This window comes from Aptenodytes patagonicus, chromosome 3 (assembly GCF_965638725.1).
Source record: "Aptenodytes patagonicus chromosome 3, bAptPat1.pri.cur, whole genome shotgun sequence".
NCBI classification, from domain to species: Eukaryota; Metazoa; Chordata; class Aves; order Sphenisciformes; family Spheniscidae; genus Aptenodytes; species Aptenodytes patagonicus.
Window position 1 is genome coordinate 37,930,605 of NC_134951.1, and position 17,348 is coordinate 37,947,952.

The 17,348-nt window shown below is 39.7% G+C and overlaps 1 protein-coding gene across 1 annotated transcript in view; it reads right to left on the bottom strand.

The window, feature by feature from the left end:
- IMPG1 (interphotoreceptor matrix proteoglycan 1) overlaps positions 1-17,348 on the bottom strand; it is a 69,811-nt gene continuing 52,463 nt past the window's right edge. The window contains exons 13-18 of the mRNA XM_076335448.1: positions 7,789-8,357; positions 6,784-7,003; positions 2,707-2,917; positions 636-812; positions 357-538; positions 1-32 (exon numbers count right to left, since the gene is read on the bottom strand). Coding sequence (XP_076191563.1) covers positions 1-32; positions 357-538; positions 636-812; positions 2,707-2,917; positions 6,784-7,003; positions 7,789-8,357 — 1,391 coding nt within the window. The remainder of the gene's footprint in view (positions 33-356; positions 539-635; positions 813-2,706; positions 2,918-6,783; positions 7,004-7,788; positions 8,358-17,348) is intronic.

Consider the following 17,348-nt stretch of genomic DNA (forward strand, 5'->3'; position numbering starts at 1 on the left):
TCAGTCTTGGCTTTGTAAACTGGTCTGGTGACCTACAACAGTTTAAAAAAAGAAAAAGAAAAACAAAGCGCTAGATTAATTTTTCACTAAATCACAAAAAGCACTGGGATAGGATGGACCACCAAAGCCGTGCAAGAGAGCTGTAAGAAAAGCAGTTCTACAATCCTGTTACGAAACCTACACAGCAGTAGATGTGGAAAGCAAATAAATGAATTAGTCTTTTTAGTTCTGAAATTGCCAAGCAAGAGATTAGAATCAAATTTGATTTAGTTGTAGAGTTAATAATGAAGATGGACCTGTTATTTGAGGTGGGGTCGTTTGTTGAGGGGTAAGAAAAGTATTTCCGTGCATTTTACCTCCACGCTGAATTGTGTGTTCAAGTTCATGCAGTGCTTCGTGATCAACGATCTCTGAGGAACTGACACAAGCACTTACACTACACGCCGTATGACAAAAGCTAGTTATGGGTTCATCGTGTTCAAAAGCAGGATTAATCCTTACTGCATTTTCTGAATTGCAGCTGTTGAGAGTAGAACTTCTACAATGCAGAACATTTTTGTTTAGGTAAGATTTTAAATTGCAAAAGAAAAAAGGAATATTTTGAAATGTGAAGAAAAAGATCGTGAGCAGCTTACTGCAAATTAGAGTTTCTTTTGCTTTCTCTTCTGAACTTAATAATTAAAATGATGAAAAGAAAAACAAGGCTTAGTAAGCCAAGAATGAGAGGTTTAAAAATGAAGGGTTGTATGGGTTCTGGAGCAAATTTTGCACAGCGCTGTCCTTGGTAAAGCTCGTGTCTACGTGCAGGACATCTAAAATAGGGAGAGGAAGAGAAAAATATACAGAACTTGAAGGCAGAAGATACAGAGTACCTCAAATGAAAACAAAGGAAAATCTGCAATTACATATAAACACCGTATTCCCAACACAATTAATTGTTATGTGTCCGTATGAAATAATGTGATGGATAATAGAGGAAAGAAAATATTCTTAGATTCATGAGAGTGAGCGTTAAACAAAAAGACACTGATACATTCTTTGCCAACCTACACATTTTAAGGAAATTATGCATTTGGAACATCTCTGACAGATTTGTAGCCTCACAGGTGGAGTTGAAATAACATTTGTGGTTTAGAACCTTAGAAGTTCCAGTGTGTTTTGGAGTAATGTCTGAACACTTCTTCGAAGCCTTTATGCTGTTTATTGGTAATTTTAATCTGAGTAGCAAGGTCTGAAACGAGTTCTACTACAAATAGCTCCCTTTGAAAGCAAGGGACAAGATTGCCATATTTTATATGAGAACGCAGGGCTCAGTTAGTGGAAAAACTAGCCTGGTTCTGAGTAAATCCACAAGCAAAACAAGTGCTTAACTAAAGCAAAAGATAGGCCATAATTTTCTCTCTGCAGACTGTACAAGTTTGCACAAGCTGTCAGTCTGAGACTGGCGGTAAGTTTGTAACTTGCTAGAATTCACAAAAAGTCTCATTTATTACTTTTAATACTTTCATCATTCCAAATGATGGTTTGGTCATTACTGTACATCAAGTCAGGGTTTTTCTGAAATGGGAAGGTTATTTTCCTTAGTGCGTTGGTCTTGGAGGAGTAGGCTATACCCTTTGCTACTGGAGTAAAGTTTTGAAGAGGACCTCTAGCTCACAGGCTGATTCCTAGTACAGAATACTGCAGCTGCACTACTGTGACTCCGCAAGTCGGGAATTTAGCAGTAACTGTGGTGAAGTCAATATAATCTTCTGTTATCATTTCTGCGACGCCCACTGCAGAAAATGAATTCTGGCAGTTATGTTGTTACAGTGAAATTATCATATGAATAATTTGCTCAGTAGTCTTATTTTTTGACATTAATCCTAAATACACTAAAAGATGTATCATTAACCTAGCAAAGTCAATATTAAGGGAGAATAAACAAGTGCAAGAATTGTAACTTGTCTCTTGCTTATACACGTGGCTGGTCAGCTACCATGTGCCCGTCTGGTATACAGAGTTTCACATAATGCTCTGGACAGTCTAGTCTTGCAATGAGATGAAACCTGATACTTTTAAAAGAGAATTGATGCGGTCAAGTACTGTGGTAGTTCTCAATATTGGCTTAACATCATTTCATGTAAAAATCCTTATGGGATGTGTTTGCAGTTACGTGGAGCTGCGAATTTCAAGTCTTTCCCAGAAAGCCCTGAAAGCAGCTTCAGCCTTCATGTGCTTTATTGGATGGTCTGGAATCAGAATAGTGCTCATAGGTGTGTTTATAAGAATACAGATTTCCTTTTTAATACAACTCAGAAAACATTAATGTCTTAAAATACCACTACGTAACCAATAGCAAAAACGTGAACGTGTTATTTCATTTTTCCGAGATGTATTTGTAAATCTGAAAAGAATGCGTGGTTTCGTACTTGTCGTCTCTGCCAATGATGCTGAATTTGTAATAAATTTCTAAAGCATCTCTAAAAAAATGACTAGATCATGACGTTCTATGTGTACCAACAGGCAGAAATGGATTTATCTATAGCGAGACTATTTATACTGAAGAAGGGCATTGCGATATAGTTTAAAGTCTCTGAACGTGGAGGTCTTGGCCTATTAGCATAGTTTATGCTGTTGAAAAGTATATACTCAGCCCTGCTTGTTCACGCAAGAGACATGTCAGGGGTCCGTTAACAGAATTCATGTTAAGCACCACTTACTTACCTGCAGACAGCTCCTCTTCCTGGAATCAACTCGCATTTCCCACCATTGACGCAAAGATGGGGTTCCAACTCACACAGGCTCTGACAGGGTAATCCGTCTTGGCTTGCGTAACCAGGTTTACAAAGGCAGTCAGCCTCTTTTGTCCACTCGTTCATTATGCATTTGGAAAACTCGTCACACGCCATGAATTTGCATGGGTCTGCCTGATCAGCTGTAAAGGATGGGTAAATCATTAATGGATGTATTACCCCAAAGTAACTTGGCAGGCTTTGTGGCAGCTAGAGAAAACAATGCACGTTTACTGGCCTGCTACTTGTGCGTGTTAATAGGAGGATAGAGTCTAGCATAAAAGGATACACATCTCTCTCTCTGTAGATGACACAGCAAGCATGCAAGCTTATATTTACTTGTACATTTGTTTACCCCATCACTGCGATTTCATTTTCATCTCACTGACAAGGATTTTCACATTTGGATATTTTTATCCTTTTTTTACTCTAAGTACTAGTTTTATACTCATGGATACTATGCGGCAGTCTTGCATATGTGTAAGAAAGAGTTTTGACTATAATCATCTTAAACACATAGTTTAGGACATGTCAAGGGGAGGGAATTAGATTATTGAATGTTGCACAATACTATGAGGACTGTAACCCAGAAATACTGGCACCGTCTACAGAAAATACGTGCTTGCAGAGCTTTTTTGGAAGTGATGTGTTAGCATTGGGAAAACTTCCTATTTAATTTTTTTTTTTAATATTAGTAAGGGATGCCTCTGTGAGATTAAGGGAAAATGAGTCTGCTGATGTTCATAGGAAGGCCCAAATCAGCGACAGCTTAAAGTCCTAACTTCACCCGTCACACGAGTCTACTCCTCCTTTCCCATTCTCTGCTTCAAACTAGAAATTAAAAAAAGACCCAGAAGGAGTCATTTTAACCCAGTGCTCAGCCCAGCTGTGCGCTGATGGGGTGATAAGGAGGAGGGCTGCATCCACCAATCCTGTCTCATGGAGGCGGTTTCCTGTGTACTATGGGGTAGAGCCCTTAGCCAGAAGGCAAAAGATGAGAAGCAGACCAGGGGGTACAAATTCTGTTCTTGCCAGCAAACAGTTTCAATCAGATGTGTGAATCCAGAAAGGTGCAAAAAAAAAAAAAAAAAAAGTGTACAAAGACAAGAAAGGAGAGCACAGGAAAGGAGAGCACAGAGAAGGACATGAGAGCAGACACGCGGATGCGAGCTGGGCTGCGCAGGACAGCGGGTCCTGAGTGACCGGACCTGTTCAAAGCAAGTTTGCAGATGTAGTCTTAGCTGTAGAGAGGAACTTGGTCTCAGGTCTGGTCTGTAGAAATCAAAATCACCTAATACATCAGTGCAGAAGCAAAGAGACCCTTTTTAGTTATGTGGGCTTAAAATTTCTTAAGAAGAAAAATCTGTAGTTTAAAAAGAAGATTTGCACTGGATATTGCAGCTAGTACCTGTAGGTACTATCTGAGCTGAGAATTTTCTTCCGGAGCCACTTCATGGCCCTAGATGCTCCGTAATACTAGTTTCAATGAAAAATGAGCATCGACATCCAGTAGTACTGGAAATCTCAGACACACACTAAGATATGCTTAACTGGTAGAAATTAATGCAGCAGAGCTGTTCACTTTTAACCCCTCCATAATTCCCTGGCTAGTTCCTTTTTTTGAATTTAAGACTAGTGAGTTTTAGCATGCTCAGTTTCCCTTTGCTATATACAATGTGCGTGTTAATTTGGGATCTACTCTGCTGCTGGCCTGTAAATGTATGTACATATGAACTCTAACAACTGGGCATCAAAGTAATGCAATAAATTACAAGGTAACTTTATTGTCAGGCAAACCCTTGCTTATATGTAAAAAAAAAAAAAAAAAAAGTATATATTCTAAATACTTTGCTCTGGTCATTGTTACTACTGATTAGGAATTACAAATTTTAGCCTCCAATAAAAGAAAAACAGCTGGCAAATCAAAAGGGGATATTAGTTCCTACAGATTCTTTTACTATCCCACACAGAATTGCACTCCAAGCAAAAACAAAACACTCCTGAGAGAAAAATGGTTAACAAAAGAGTTTGTATGATTGAGTAATTGATTAAAGCATTAACAGCTGCATTAGCTGCATGTCTCCTGTAAGTCTCTCCCCAGTTTTGATGGTCACAGTTTACCTTCATGCTAGTGGAAATAATGGTTGGTACTGCTAGTGAGGAGAGACAGGCTCTGCCTAAGCGTTACCCAGGGTTGTGTGCTACAGCCCTGCAGTTTTCAGAAGCTGAAAGGTCTCAGCGCGTTTCTGTCTGAGAAGTAGAGTTCGGCATGAACATTTTGCTGGGTTAGAGGGTCATTTTTTTGTGATAATGTTTCATTTTCCTTAATGAAGCGTTGGGCTACGTACCTGCCATATTTTGTCATCTTTTCTATGTTTTCACTTTGTTTAGATTACAAAAAAAAAATGTATGCGGGTATTTTTATAAGCCTGCTATGTTATTCTGTATGGTATTATTTATGACCAATGCAGTCAGCCCTTTGCAGCTGCTGAGTCTTGATATATATTTTGGACTGTCAGTTCCCATCGGTGTTTCAATGTCGTATAACATTATTACCACTAGATGGCTCCTACTTTCACAATAAATAGGAATTTGCTTAAATTACCTTAATTTACTAAACAGGTTGGGGTTTTTTTTGTTTGTTGTTTTTTTTTCTGAAGTGAAAAGACAGTAGGGCTTTGAAACACCTGTATGGGAGTATACTGGCATTCTAAACATAATTTCTTCTATTTTAACATTTTACTACTGCTCATAAGCCTTGAAAGAACAGCTCTCTCCTCAAGTTCATTGTGATATAGTTTTCTTGAATTGATGTTGAAATACCACATCAGTAAAGCAGCTGATATGGATGAAAATGAAAGATTTTAAAAAATTTTCTGTATTTGCCTTTTAGCAACTTTTTCATTTTAATTTTTATTTAATGAAAATTTACTACTGAAGCAGAGAACATGCGGTAGCCCAAAGTTCACTCTTTCTAGTGAACTCATTTATTACTTTGTTCAGCGAAACATCAGTTTATCACAGTAGTATTTGAAAGTTTAAATACTGTGATTTTGTTAACTAACTTTACCACACACTGCCCATTCTCTTAGTGGCCAGAAGGAGGTACGTAAAATGAAAACAGATTAGAAACTGCCTCCATGAATTGTAAATGGATTTTTTCGTTCTGGAGTTGTCAGAGATCTGTATGTAAAAAGGCAGCTTAACCAAAACTGCTAAAGGCGTCTGCATGCTAAGGTGTTGGTATCGTTCTTCTCCACGCCAATGAAATTAAATTCAGCCCTGAAATAATTACCGGAACCTGAAAATAGATCCAGGCTTCAATTTTATAAAACAATATAGTTTTTGAAAACTTTAAGCTTCCGACATTGCAATAGTGTCCAGATATGTTGTTACTGACTTTCTACTCTTTAACAAAGACCACTGACTTATTTGAAAGGTATTAAATGAGGAGGGATTCTGGAGTTACAAATCTATGGAGTGCTATGTATAGTAACGCTCTGGTCAGTGAGTATCTGTAGAGAATCCAATTAGTCCTAGAAATTATCTCCTTCTGTCTTGAACTCTGTAGCCCTTTAAAAAGAGATATAATGATGCTCTAAACTATGGTTTGCTTACAACATTGCAAAAATCATCAGAAATTATGTTTACATACTCAGGTGCAAGATTTGCATAAGCCACTCCCATAAACCACACATGAGCCTTTATACCCGTCTTTGCCCAGCCCTTATTCTAGAGAGTTTTTAGTTCCCTATATTCGGCTCTGAAAAGCAGTTGGTGTGCATGCACAGAGCAACGCCTTCGCCCAGCATTTCATTATAGTATGAAAATATGTCTACAGATAATTTGCAACATCTTGGATTTTCTTACTACTCCTGATCACTGGGAGGCTATTGCTAATATCATTATTTCCAAAAGAGTAATACTTCTGAAGCTGTAACAATCTGGAAAAGATTATCTGCTTAGTTTTGGTTTTGCTTTTGCACATACATTATTAATTCAATCTTACCTGGCTCAATATCCAGGGAATAGCTGTCAATCTCCAAATTGAGGTGTTGGGCTGCAGCATCACAGAAATCTTCCAAAATGCAGTGTACTGCTTCCGTGATATTGTATGGCACTGTCCTGGCAAATTTTATTTTGCTATTCACAATCACACTTCCGTTCCTGAAGTTAAGTATTTCCAGGTGCTTAAAACCTGTAAGGTTGGACTGAAGGTATGGAAGTAGCTGCAAAATAGAAATTTGCCTTTATTTTAACTTACTGTCAATATCTACCTGTTATTAATTTCTCTTATAGTCACTTTTCATTTTCAAGTACACACATCACACACTTATTTCTCTGAATTTAATACAAGTGTTAAACTCCACCACCAAATTCATTTTTCTGTTTAGCACTATCTTCTTCTGGATTTTTGCATCTTTCTCAATAATGTATTGAGATGGATGGGCAGCAATTTCCCCTGTAATGAAATGCACAGCAGTTGGAGAGTTTATTCATCTGCAAGAGAAAAAAATCACCTCGCTCAACAGCCAGCTTTAATTATTTTCAAACGTTCAATCCAGGCAGGTTAGGGCATAGCATAATAGGCATGTTACTGAGCTGACCTGCTGCCCTATTGTACCCATAGAGAAAATCCATATCTAATCACATTCCCCCTGCTAAGCTATGATATATTTAAAAAGGCCTATTTTTAAATCCAGCGTGTCGACACAAGCCTCAGATGTAATCAGCACTGCTATACTGTTGACATGAATCTAAGAAAAAGCCAAATAAATTACATGCCAGGCATATATCTGGACTCTCTTGAACAAGAAAAAACTTTCATCACTGACTTCATAAATTCTTTCTTCATAACCTGAGAGCATCCCAGGCTTATCGGTCCTTTAAAAATACAGTTTATCAGACCAAATTGTAGTAGGGTCTGATATTGTTAAAATACTGTGCTCTTCAGTGTATTTCTTTAAACTGTGCCCGACTACTGCATATGTTGTTCAAGTTGATTTTCACCCACCAATTGCATGAACTGTTGTTCTAGTGCTTTGTATTCTGTCGAACTCCTGTTGAAGAGGTCATCAGAAAAGTGCATGTTGGTTACCCTCAGGCTGAAGAAAACCACTAGCTCTTTGCCTTTGGTTGCGGTTGTCATGGAGCTGGTAGTTACATACTTCAGCGTAGGAGCTGGGGTGGCTTCTGCAGGCTCAGTTGTCAGCACAGAGATATAACCGCTGCCATGCTCCGCTTCATCCAGTGCTGCTGTGCTCATCACACCGTGATCTAACTTGGCAGCAATATCCTGCACTCCTGTCCCGGTGCCATCGGGAGGAACGCTCTCAGATGCGGGCACCGAGGAATCTGGTACTTCAAGGGACTGTTTGATGATCTGAGAGTGGCTGTAGGATGGGCTGGTTGCTGCAGGCAGTGCTGCTCTTTGGTCTGATGGTAGCACATCTGTAATAACATCTTCAGGCTGCGTGGTAGAGAGATCACGTGAACCAATGAAGAAAGGCAACGTATCGTAAGTGCTGGCTGTAACTAAAATGTCATCGCCTGATGATTCTCGTTCATCCATGAACTTAACTGCTGCAGAAAAACAGAGAAAAATGAATAGCTATTTTGAAAAGCAAGCATAACAAACATCAAGCATGGAAACTGCATGTATATTGTATTTCCACTGAAGCATTTTTAAAAACAAGCTTTAACACTATCTAAACATGAAAATGTTATTTCCATCACCAAGGAAGGACTACCGGAATAAAACACCTCATCCACATGTTTGAATGATGAGATTTCTGTGGGTGCTGTGTTTAAATAATAATTACACTTGGTAAATATTTCCTGAGTCATTCCAAAGCGCATTCTTGTTTTGAAGGTACATAATCACACTGTCAATTTATATTGACTGAAAGAGTAGATCGCAGCTTTGAGCTGTCTGCTCGGATCACTTGCATGCTGGAGTTATTCTGTTCCCCTCTGAGAGAGGTTAAAGCTATTATTTGCCAGTAATCATAAAATGTGGTTAAGAAAAACAGTACAGCCTCTTCAGGTGCAAACTGTGTCAATTTACCTAGAGACAACAGCACCGGTGAAAACAAATTCAAACCTTAAGAAATCATCTGCTGCACCTGAAGCAGCCATTTGATCCAGATGCTGAACTTTTATGAGGTCCTTACTGGGGCTTGGCGTGGATCTAGGATGTGTGATAGCTTGTCCTGGTTTCGGCAGGGATAGAGTTAATTTCCTTTCTAGTAGCTGGTACAGTGCTGTGGTTTGGATTTAGGATGAGAACAAAGTTGATAATGCACCGATGTTTTAGTTGTTGCTAGGTAATGCTTACACTAGCCAAGGACTTTTTAGTTTCCCATGCTCTACTGACTGAGAAGGCTGGAGGTGCACAAGAAGCTGGGAGGGGGCACAGCCAAACTGGCCAAAGAAACATTCCATACCATGTGACGTCATGCTCAGCACATAAACGAGGGAAAGCTGGCCGGGGGGGTCGCTGCTCGGGGACTGGCTGGGCATCGGTCGGCGGGTGGTGAGCAATTGCACTGTGCATCACTTGCTTTGTGTATTCTTATTCTTATTATTATTACTACATTATTATTATTATTTTATTTCAATTATTAAACTGTTTTTATCTCAACCCACGAGTTTTTCTCACTTGTGCTCTTCCAATTCTCTCCCCCATCCCACCGCGGGGTGGGGGGGGCAGAGTGAGCGAGTGGCTGTGTGGTGCTCAGTTACCGACTGAGGTTAAACCACGACATAGCTGTAGCTGAAATCCAAATCTAAAGCAAGATGAATGAGACAGACTGAACATGGCTTGCAGCTCTCTGGCCACAATGACTTCACAGAAAACGGTAGCCTCCAAGCAACAGACATCTACCCAAGCTGACAACTTTGTCCTTCTCCAGTGATAGATGTGGGCCCCTCACATGGGCCTTTTAGCAGCCCCCTGCAGGCAAAATCACTTATCAGCTGATAGGAAAGAAGTTTTTCTCCAGGTTATGGACTCTTCAATTCCCTACACACTAATTTCCTCCCAGTAGCCAATGAAAGTACCAAGGGAGGGCAAAGTTTTGCATTAGGAATAACCCCGACTTGAAGGAGGTGGCAACTGTCCTGTCCATGGCATAGGAGTTGCCCATGGATGTTCTTTGTGTCCCTTTCCGTTTCCTTGCTTCTAAATGAATGAGGTCCAATCTTCTGCTTATTGTATTGCTGTTTTTAGGAAAAAATGTACATTTTCAACAAAGAAAAGCTTAATACTAGATAGCTGTCTATTTTCTTGACACTGTTAATTTCACAACACGTACTAGCTCTTTGCTTCCTCCCTGCAGATACAGTGCCCTGGTCTAGTGTGGATTATTTTCTATATAGCCATATATAGCCCCATTCTGCTAGGCTGACCACAAGGCATGGTATGTGGTTTTACTAGAATTAGATGCTTGAAAAGAATTTTCTCCCATGTGCATAAACTTATGTTAAGAGTTGCTACATATATATTTTCCCCTTTGTCATTTGTTTCATTATGTAAGTTGTAGTATATGTATGGTGATTCAGTGATAGTAGTTTAAAAAGATAAATAAAATACATGCTCATAAAATAAAATAAAACAAGTTAATAATACAAAAACAATAAATAGTATAATAAATATATAAAAATTAATATATGCAAACAATAAATAGTATCAATAGATACTTTGCCATCCAGAGAGACCTGGACAAGCTCGAGAAGTGGGCCCGTGTGAACCTTGTGAGGTTCAACAAGGCCAAGTGCAAGGTGCTGCACCTGGGTCGGAGCAACCCCTGGTATCAATCCAGGCTGGGGGATGAAGGGATTGAGAGCAGCCCTGCCGAGAAGGACTTGGGGGTACTGGTAGATGGAAAGCTGGACATGAGCCAGCAATGTGCGCTCACAGCCCAGAAGGCCGATCATATCCTGGGCTGCATCAAAAGAAGTGTGGCCAGCAGGTCGAGGGAGGTGATTCTGCCCCTCTACTCTGCTCTGGTGAGACCCCACCTGGAGTACTGTGTCCAGCTCTGGAGCCCTCAGCACAAGAAAGACATGGACCTGTTGGAGCGGGTCCAGAAGAAGGCCACAAAAAATGATCAGGGGGATGGAACACCTCTCCTATGAAGAAAGGCTGAGAGAGTTGGGGTTGTTCAGCCTAGAGAAGAGAAGGCTTTGGGGAGACCTTATTGCAGCCTATCAGTACTTAAAGGGCGCTTATAAAAAAGATGGTGGCAGACTTTTTAGCAGGGCCTGTTGTGACAGGACAAGGGGGAATGGCTTTAAATTAAAGGGGGGTAGATTTAGACTAGATATAAGGAAGAAATTTTTTACGCTGAGGGTGGTGAAACACTGGCACAGGTTGCCCAGAGAGGTTGTAGAAGCCCCATCCCTGGAAACCTTCAAGGTCAGGTTGGACGGGGCTCTGAGCAACCCGATTTAGTTGAATATGTCCCTGCTGATTGCAGGGGGGTTGGACTAGATGACCTTTAGAGGTCCCTTCCAACCCAAACTATTCTATGATTCTATGAATAGTAATAAAATAACTAAAACACATAATAGACTGATCAGTGGTTAAACTATTGGAGTAGGTTTTGAGAGAGCTAGATTTACTTTTTGGCTCCTCTTCTAACTCCTCAGGAGTCTTGAGAACACACCTTTGTGTGGTATTGATCTCACTTCTAAAAGGCATTTAAAAGTGAGATGCATCCTCTAAGTCGGTCATCTTTGTTCCCTTTTTAGTCAATAGAGAGACATTTATCTCACATGAAGAAAACCATCCAAACATATGCTGGATCTTTTGAAGTGTCTGTATCTTTCTGTTGACTTTAGAACATACACAACGAATTTATGTAAAATGCCTGATTTTCCCCTTAAATAGTTTCTGTTATCTAAATCAATCTCTTCAGCTCCTTGTAGCATTACTGAAGTTCACTGATTTTTCTGTGGTGCTCAAGTATTAGAGTGATAACGCCTATTAAAGTTTTTTGCAAAAGGGAAACACTTTCCATTGTGTCATAGTTTGACAATACCAGCAGGGCAGTTTGGTTCTGGCTCTGGTGAAAGGTCAGTGAGTTTTACTCTGGAAAACCAGTAACATGGTGTTGCTGGAGTGTTCCTCCTTCCACTCTCAGTTCTAAGGTTTTCCATTTGTTACAAGTGTTTCGCATGCCTTGGCTAAGGGAAGAATTAGGGTTTTTTTGTCTGTTCTGCAGGGAAGTGAACTTCTAGAAAGAATTTCTGAAAATAACCTGGATACTCTGAAGCAGAACTCCTCAGATAATGATCCTGGAAGGATCATTACTGCATCTGCTTCTATTTATGCAGTCACTACTTCAGTAACTAGTGCAAATGTTATTCCATTACAAATAAACCCATCTGAAAGCACAATGTATTTTAAGGTTGTTTTTAACAGGTATTGAGTAACAGATGCTAACACTGTATTCCAGCAAGGTGCTGAGGAGTATCAGGGAAATTCTTGCTAGAGCAGAGTTTATCACAGCAGCAGCACATGTTCTCATAGCTACACATGAAAAAGCATTCTAGAAACAAGATGTGGACTACTCTGACAGGGGTAATCAGGGAAAGGACATCTTCCACGTTTGCTGCTTTCTGGATGCACAAGATATTTCAAGTTTGTAAGGCAACTGCCTGCAAGATGCTCCCCCTCTTTTGAAGACCAGGTTATTAGCTACTGTTACATGTTCTTGCAGGATTCCCCTGTTATCTTGCAGCTGAAAGTAGAGCAGTCACCAAAGACGCTTCTTCCAAACAGTTCCCAAACTGGCCTGGACAGCTGATGATGACAGACAAACATTTTGATATACTTTGGCACATTGGAACAAATCAGTAGGAGCTGGGTGCTGCCAAGGTTTTCCAGAGACCAGGTTTTAGGGGAGGCAACAGCAAAGCAGTGGCGTGCCACAAGGGGTGCCCTGTTTTGCCCTTAACTCTAGCTGACTGATGGTAAGTTATTGAAGATTACTCATCTCTGTCAGTATTTCGTATCCCTTTCCCATAATGGACAAGGCAAATTTTTATAGTTAATTTTGTTGCCTTCATGCAACCTGCATGCATGAAAACATTTTCTGCCAAGTGCCTCATTTTAACTGGCAGAATATTTGGAAACCAGAATGATTTAGATGACAAAAATTCCCACTTGATAAGAGACTATATTTCACCTAGTTGGGGTTTGATATTTAGGGTTGAGTTCTAATCCCATATTTATCAGCAGTGAACTCACTGAAATCAATGGAACTGTGGTAGCATAAAACCTGAGCAAGTGAGATCAGGGTATTTGGATTTGCCCTGAGGATCAGGAGTGCGCAGTCCTATGGCCCTCAGGGGGAAAAGCATTCTGCCAGATTATAAAATAGTTCCTTACCTTTCACATGATGAGCTCCTCCCACCTCCCTCCCACATCCCCAGTGGCTGTTCATGACTGAATTGTACCAAATAACAAGCGAGCTTAGAGTACTGGTGATTCTGGAAAAGACTCTGAAATACACCGCTAATATGAAGCATCTGTGTTGGATGGGATGCAGAAAAAGACCAAGTGCTGCATTCTCCTTTACTGCAAGGCTAGGCTGTGGTGATCTGGAAGCACAACAGGACCATAAAGTGAGTGCAGCAAATTCCCATTTAAACTAGCACAGTTGTGCAGTCTCCTTTTATTTGTTGTGTTATGTAATTTGCACTGCTGACAGTATAATACAAGGGCTACAGTCCTAGTCCCTCCAGTCCTAGATAGTTGCCAAAAAAGAATAGCAAAGTGCTGTATGGAACCCAGGGTTGTGCATGCCACATGTAATACCACATGCTGCACCACAGCTTGATGCCCTAATACTTCATTGAGAACTTGAAATGTTTTTCTCTCGTCATGTCCTCGTGTTTCTTGTGTAATCAAGGATACGGACAGATTAGAAAAAAAAAGCCTAGTGACGTTCTCTGTTTACAAAGCTCTTGTTGTTACTTGTTACACTGATAAGGAGTGAGAGTCACTTATTAGTTAAGGGAACTCAGAACAGATTTCTTAGCATTAGTGCTTGAGGCATTAATGCAGGATGATCTACTGATGGGATGAACCTGAAGGTCCACAGAGCAACCTTCTCTCAGCATGACGACATACACTTGAGTATATGATCGTGATGGTATTTGTTAAGCAAATTATATTATAGAAAGAGGTAACTACAGGAGAAAGAAGTACTGAAATGGCTTTGAAATTGCAGCAAGTTTGAAGCAGAATATTCATATATATATTACACATTTGGCATATAGCTGTGTATACGTGTGTGTGTGTGTGTGTATATATATATAGTCTATACATAGACTATAAAGGTCTTCTGCCATCCTCTTATTACAAGCAAAGTAGCTTAAAAGGCCTTGAGGGAATACCAAGATGATCTCTGTGCACGTATCACCTGTTTTCATAAGCTGCCAATTCTTATCAGTCACTGTCTCTCCAGCTGAGATAGACAGTGACTGACCACAAAAGTGGTGTTAGTCCCTTGCAATGTGAAAGTAAATGGGCTCAGCTAAAAGGCTGCTGAGTGCTTACTGAAGCACAACACCAGTCCCAAACCCAGGGGTTACTGACCCCTTCTGTTGGTTGCACTTTGTCTAAAGTGTGTCACGTTACTGCTGCAAGACTTGCCTACACAAGTGACATGTTGAAATCAGCAGTAAAATGATTTGCAACTAGTTTTGCCAAGCTTTTCCACTGTCTACATGAGACACTGATAAAAATCAATCCTAAGGAGTTAAAAACTATGGATGAAACAAAGAAGACCGAGACATTTGGAACGAAAAAAAAAAAACCTTTGCATTTAAAATAATGGTTTTATATATAAAACCTATATATATTGGTTTTCAGACTAGATATAAGGAAGAAATTTTTTATGCTGAGGGTGGTGAAGCACTGGCACAGGTTGCCCAGAGAGGTTGTAGAAGCCCCATCCCTGGAAACATTCAAGGTCAGGTTGGACGGGGCTCTGAGCAACCTGATCTAGTTGAAGATGTCCCTGCTGATTGCAGGGGGGTTGGACTAGATGACCTTTAGAGGTCCCTTCCAACCCAAACTATTCTATGATTCTATGATTCTATATGCACACACACACACATATATATATATATATAATTTTGAAATGGAACATAAAATACACTTAAACTGGTTCATCACAAAGCAATTTTTTGTAAAACCACCCAGCTTGCCTTGTAGGTGAGATTTTTAGAGCAGAAGGCTAGAAAAAACATAGGCAATTATTTTATGAAACCTCTAAAAGTACAAACACTGAAGATTTAGACGTTCTTAATCTCAGCATATTTCATTTCAGCATACAGTTTGGTCTACACACTATCATTCAGGTGTAGGGAACCCACAGAGAGCATGAAATAAGATGCTGAACTCAAATATATCCCCAGAGTAACCATATTGAAGGTTAAACAATGGCATGGAATTAAAAACTGCTGTCAGCAATGAAAAACTCAACTCTAACTCTCAGCCACCACTTACCCTCCCACAAAGATGTTCACTGAACTCTCCAGATGGTTTTTTTTTTTTTATTACATGGACAAGGCAGGACAATATTGTACTGAGGAGAGTTTTATATCTAAAATTAAACTGCTGTTGGCAAAGATGTGTAAACACTAAATTAAGAGGCAATTTCCTGCGCGCGTTGCTATATTAAATCTTTGTAAAAAGAGTGCTGCATGCAGGCATTTATTCCCAACTGAGGGAGTAAAATACATAGGTTTGACTTACCAGAAAAAATGAACTGCCATTTCAACAACTTTATTTTAGGTATCTAATTAGTTGGTCCTCTTATATTTTTTTAAGTGTGGAAAACCCTCCTAATTGATGATGAATAAGGAATCATTGTTTGGGAAAGGTCAAATTGTCATGAGACATTTTTCTAATGGGTTTGCATTAATAAGCAGGCCCAGAAGGTTATACATTAAGAGGTCCTGGCATTTCATCTCATTCATGAGCTTAGTAAGCACTGACATTTCCTATTGGCAATAGACAAATTTTCCAAGTCCAAAGACAGATATTGTTCTGTATATGAAAGTTACAGTATTACAATGTATATGTATGTATTTGTATAGATGCTGGCTGAAGAAAATAACTAATGAAGGAAAAGTGTACAATTAAGAGATTGGTCCATAGGGTAAGAATCTCCTTATGGGCAGCTCTGCTGATATAAATACCAGATAAACAGGTGCAGCAAGTAGCTGGATTCAAATTTACATATTTTGTTGGTGCCTGAAATGCCACAAAATCCCTGGATGCAGGACTGTTGTGTACAAACAAATAGATAAAGCGCTGAATTTGTGTTTGAGGTCTTTCATTTTTAACTAGGGCACAAGTAAGATGAGGATTAAGAGAATTAAGAGAAGAGGATCATTGTGACATTTGTGTCACAACAAATGTCCTGCAGCACATAATTACTGATTAAGTTTGTCTTTTTAACTGTAAAGCCAAGCCAGAAGAGCCAGAGTGATCTATGGCTGTCATTCTGTCTGCCTATATGAACGCTCCAGAAGCCAGGTTCAGTGTCCAGTGAAACCAACAAAACTCCTTCTCCGCTGACTCCAGTGAACCTCAGTTCACTGGGAGTGAACTCCATCTCTCCTCCATCTCCAGTCCTAAAAATTCTTGTATCTATCTCTTGAACTTTTTTCCTTAGCATCCTTGCTGAAACTTTTTGAGAGTCTATTTTTTCACAGAACAGCCTGATAGCTGCAGCTCTAGCTCCACTACTACGTAGTACTCTGTGTAACTTATATGAGAAGCCTTCAGTTTATCCTGAAAATTTTCATACCTTGCAGCTGTGCTTCATCGTCATGTTCTCACCACCAAAGATGCAAATAAATGTCATTCTGGCATGGTGTCACAAGAGGAGTATTTTCTATCCTAATAAAATACTACTTAGTAATGATTATCTTCTCTCATTATTCTCAGAACAATTCAGTTCTACCCGACTCTCTGAAAACTAAGAGGATAACATAAAATTTGCAAAATCAAGACCTGAAAAGCTAAACCATTGCAGAATTCAGGGTGTTGAGCAACTACAGCTTACTAATTTTGTCAATGTTCATTATGAAAGAATCTGCCAAGGGTGATTCTTTAGCTGGGCTCCACACACTGGCATCAAGGCCCACCTTCTATTTGGTAACAACTGGACAACGTGTACAACCCTGTTTTACTGACTTTCATGCTTAGCTGAGTAATTTGACTGGGGCAACAGACTGTGTGTTTGATTTGGGACGTTTGCTCCCAAGCAGAGTTATGACACGGCCCTCATCTCACTTTGGGATCTTTACCATGATTCCTTTTTTTGGAATTCAGTAGTATTATATACTTCTGCAATGACTGAAGAAATAAAAAGCAAATAATTTTTCACTTGTTCCTCAAAGATGCATAAAGATTTAGAGCAAATCATTAAGAACAAAGCCAAGCCCTGACTACTTTTACTCCCCTGCAACTTTTCCCTCAGTGCAGCTAATTCTGCCTGAGAGAAGCAGAATGATGCAGCTCACAACAGTCTGACTGCCCATAAAATT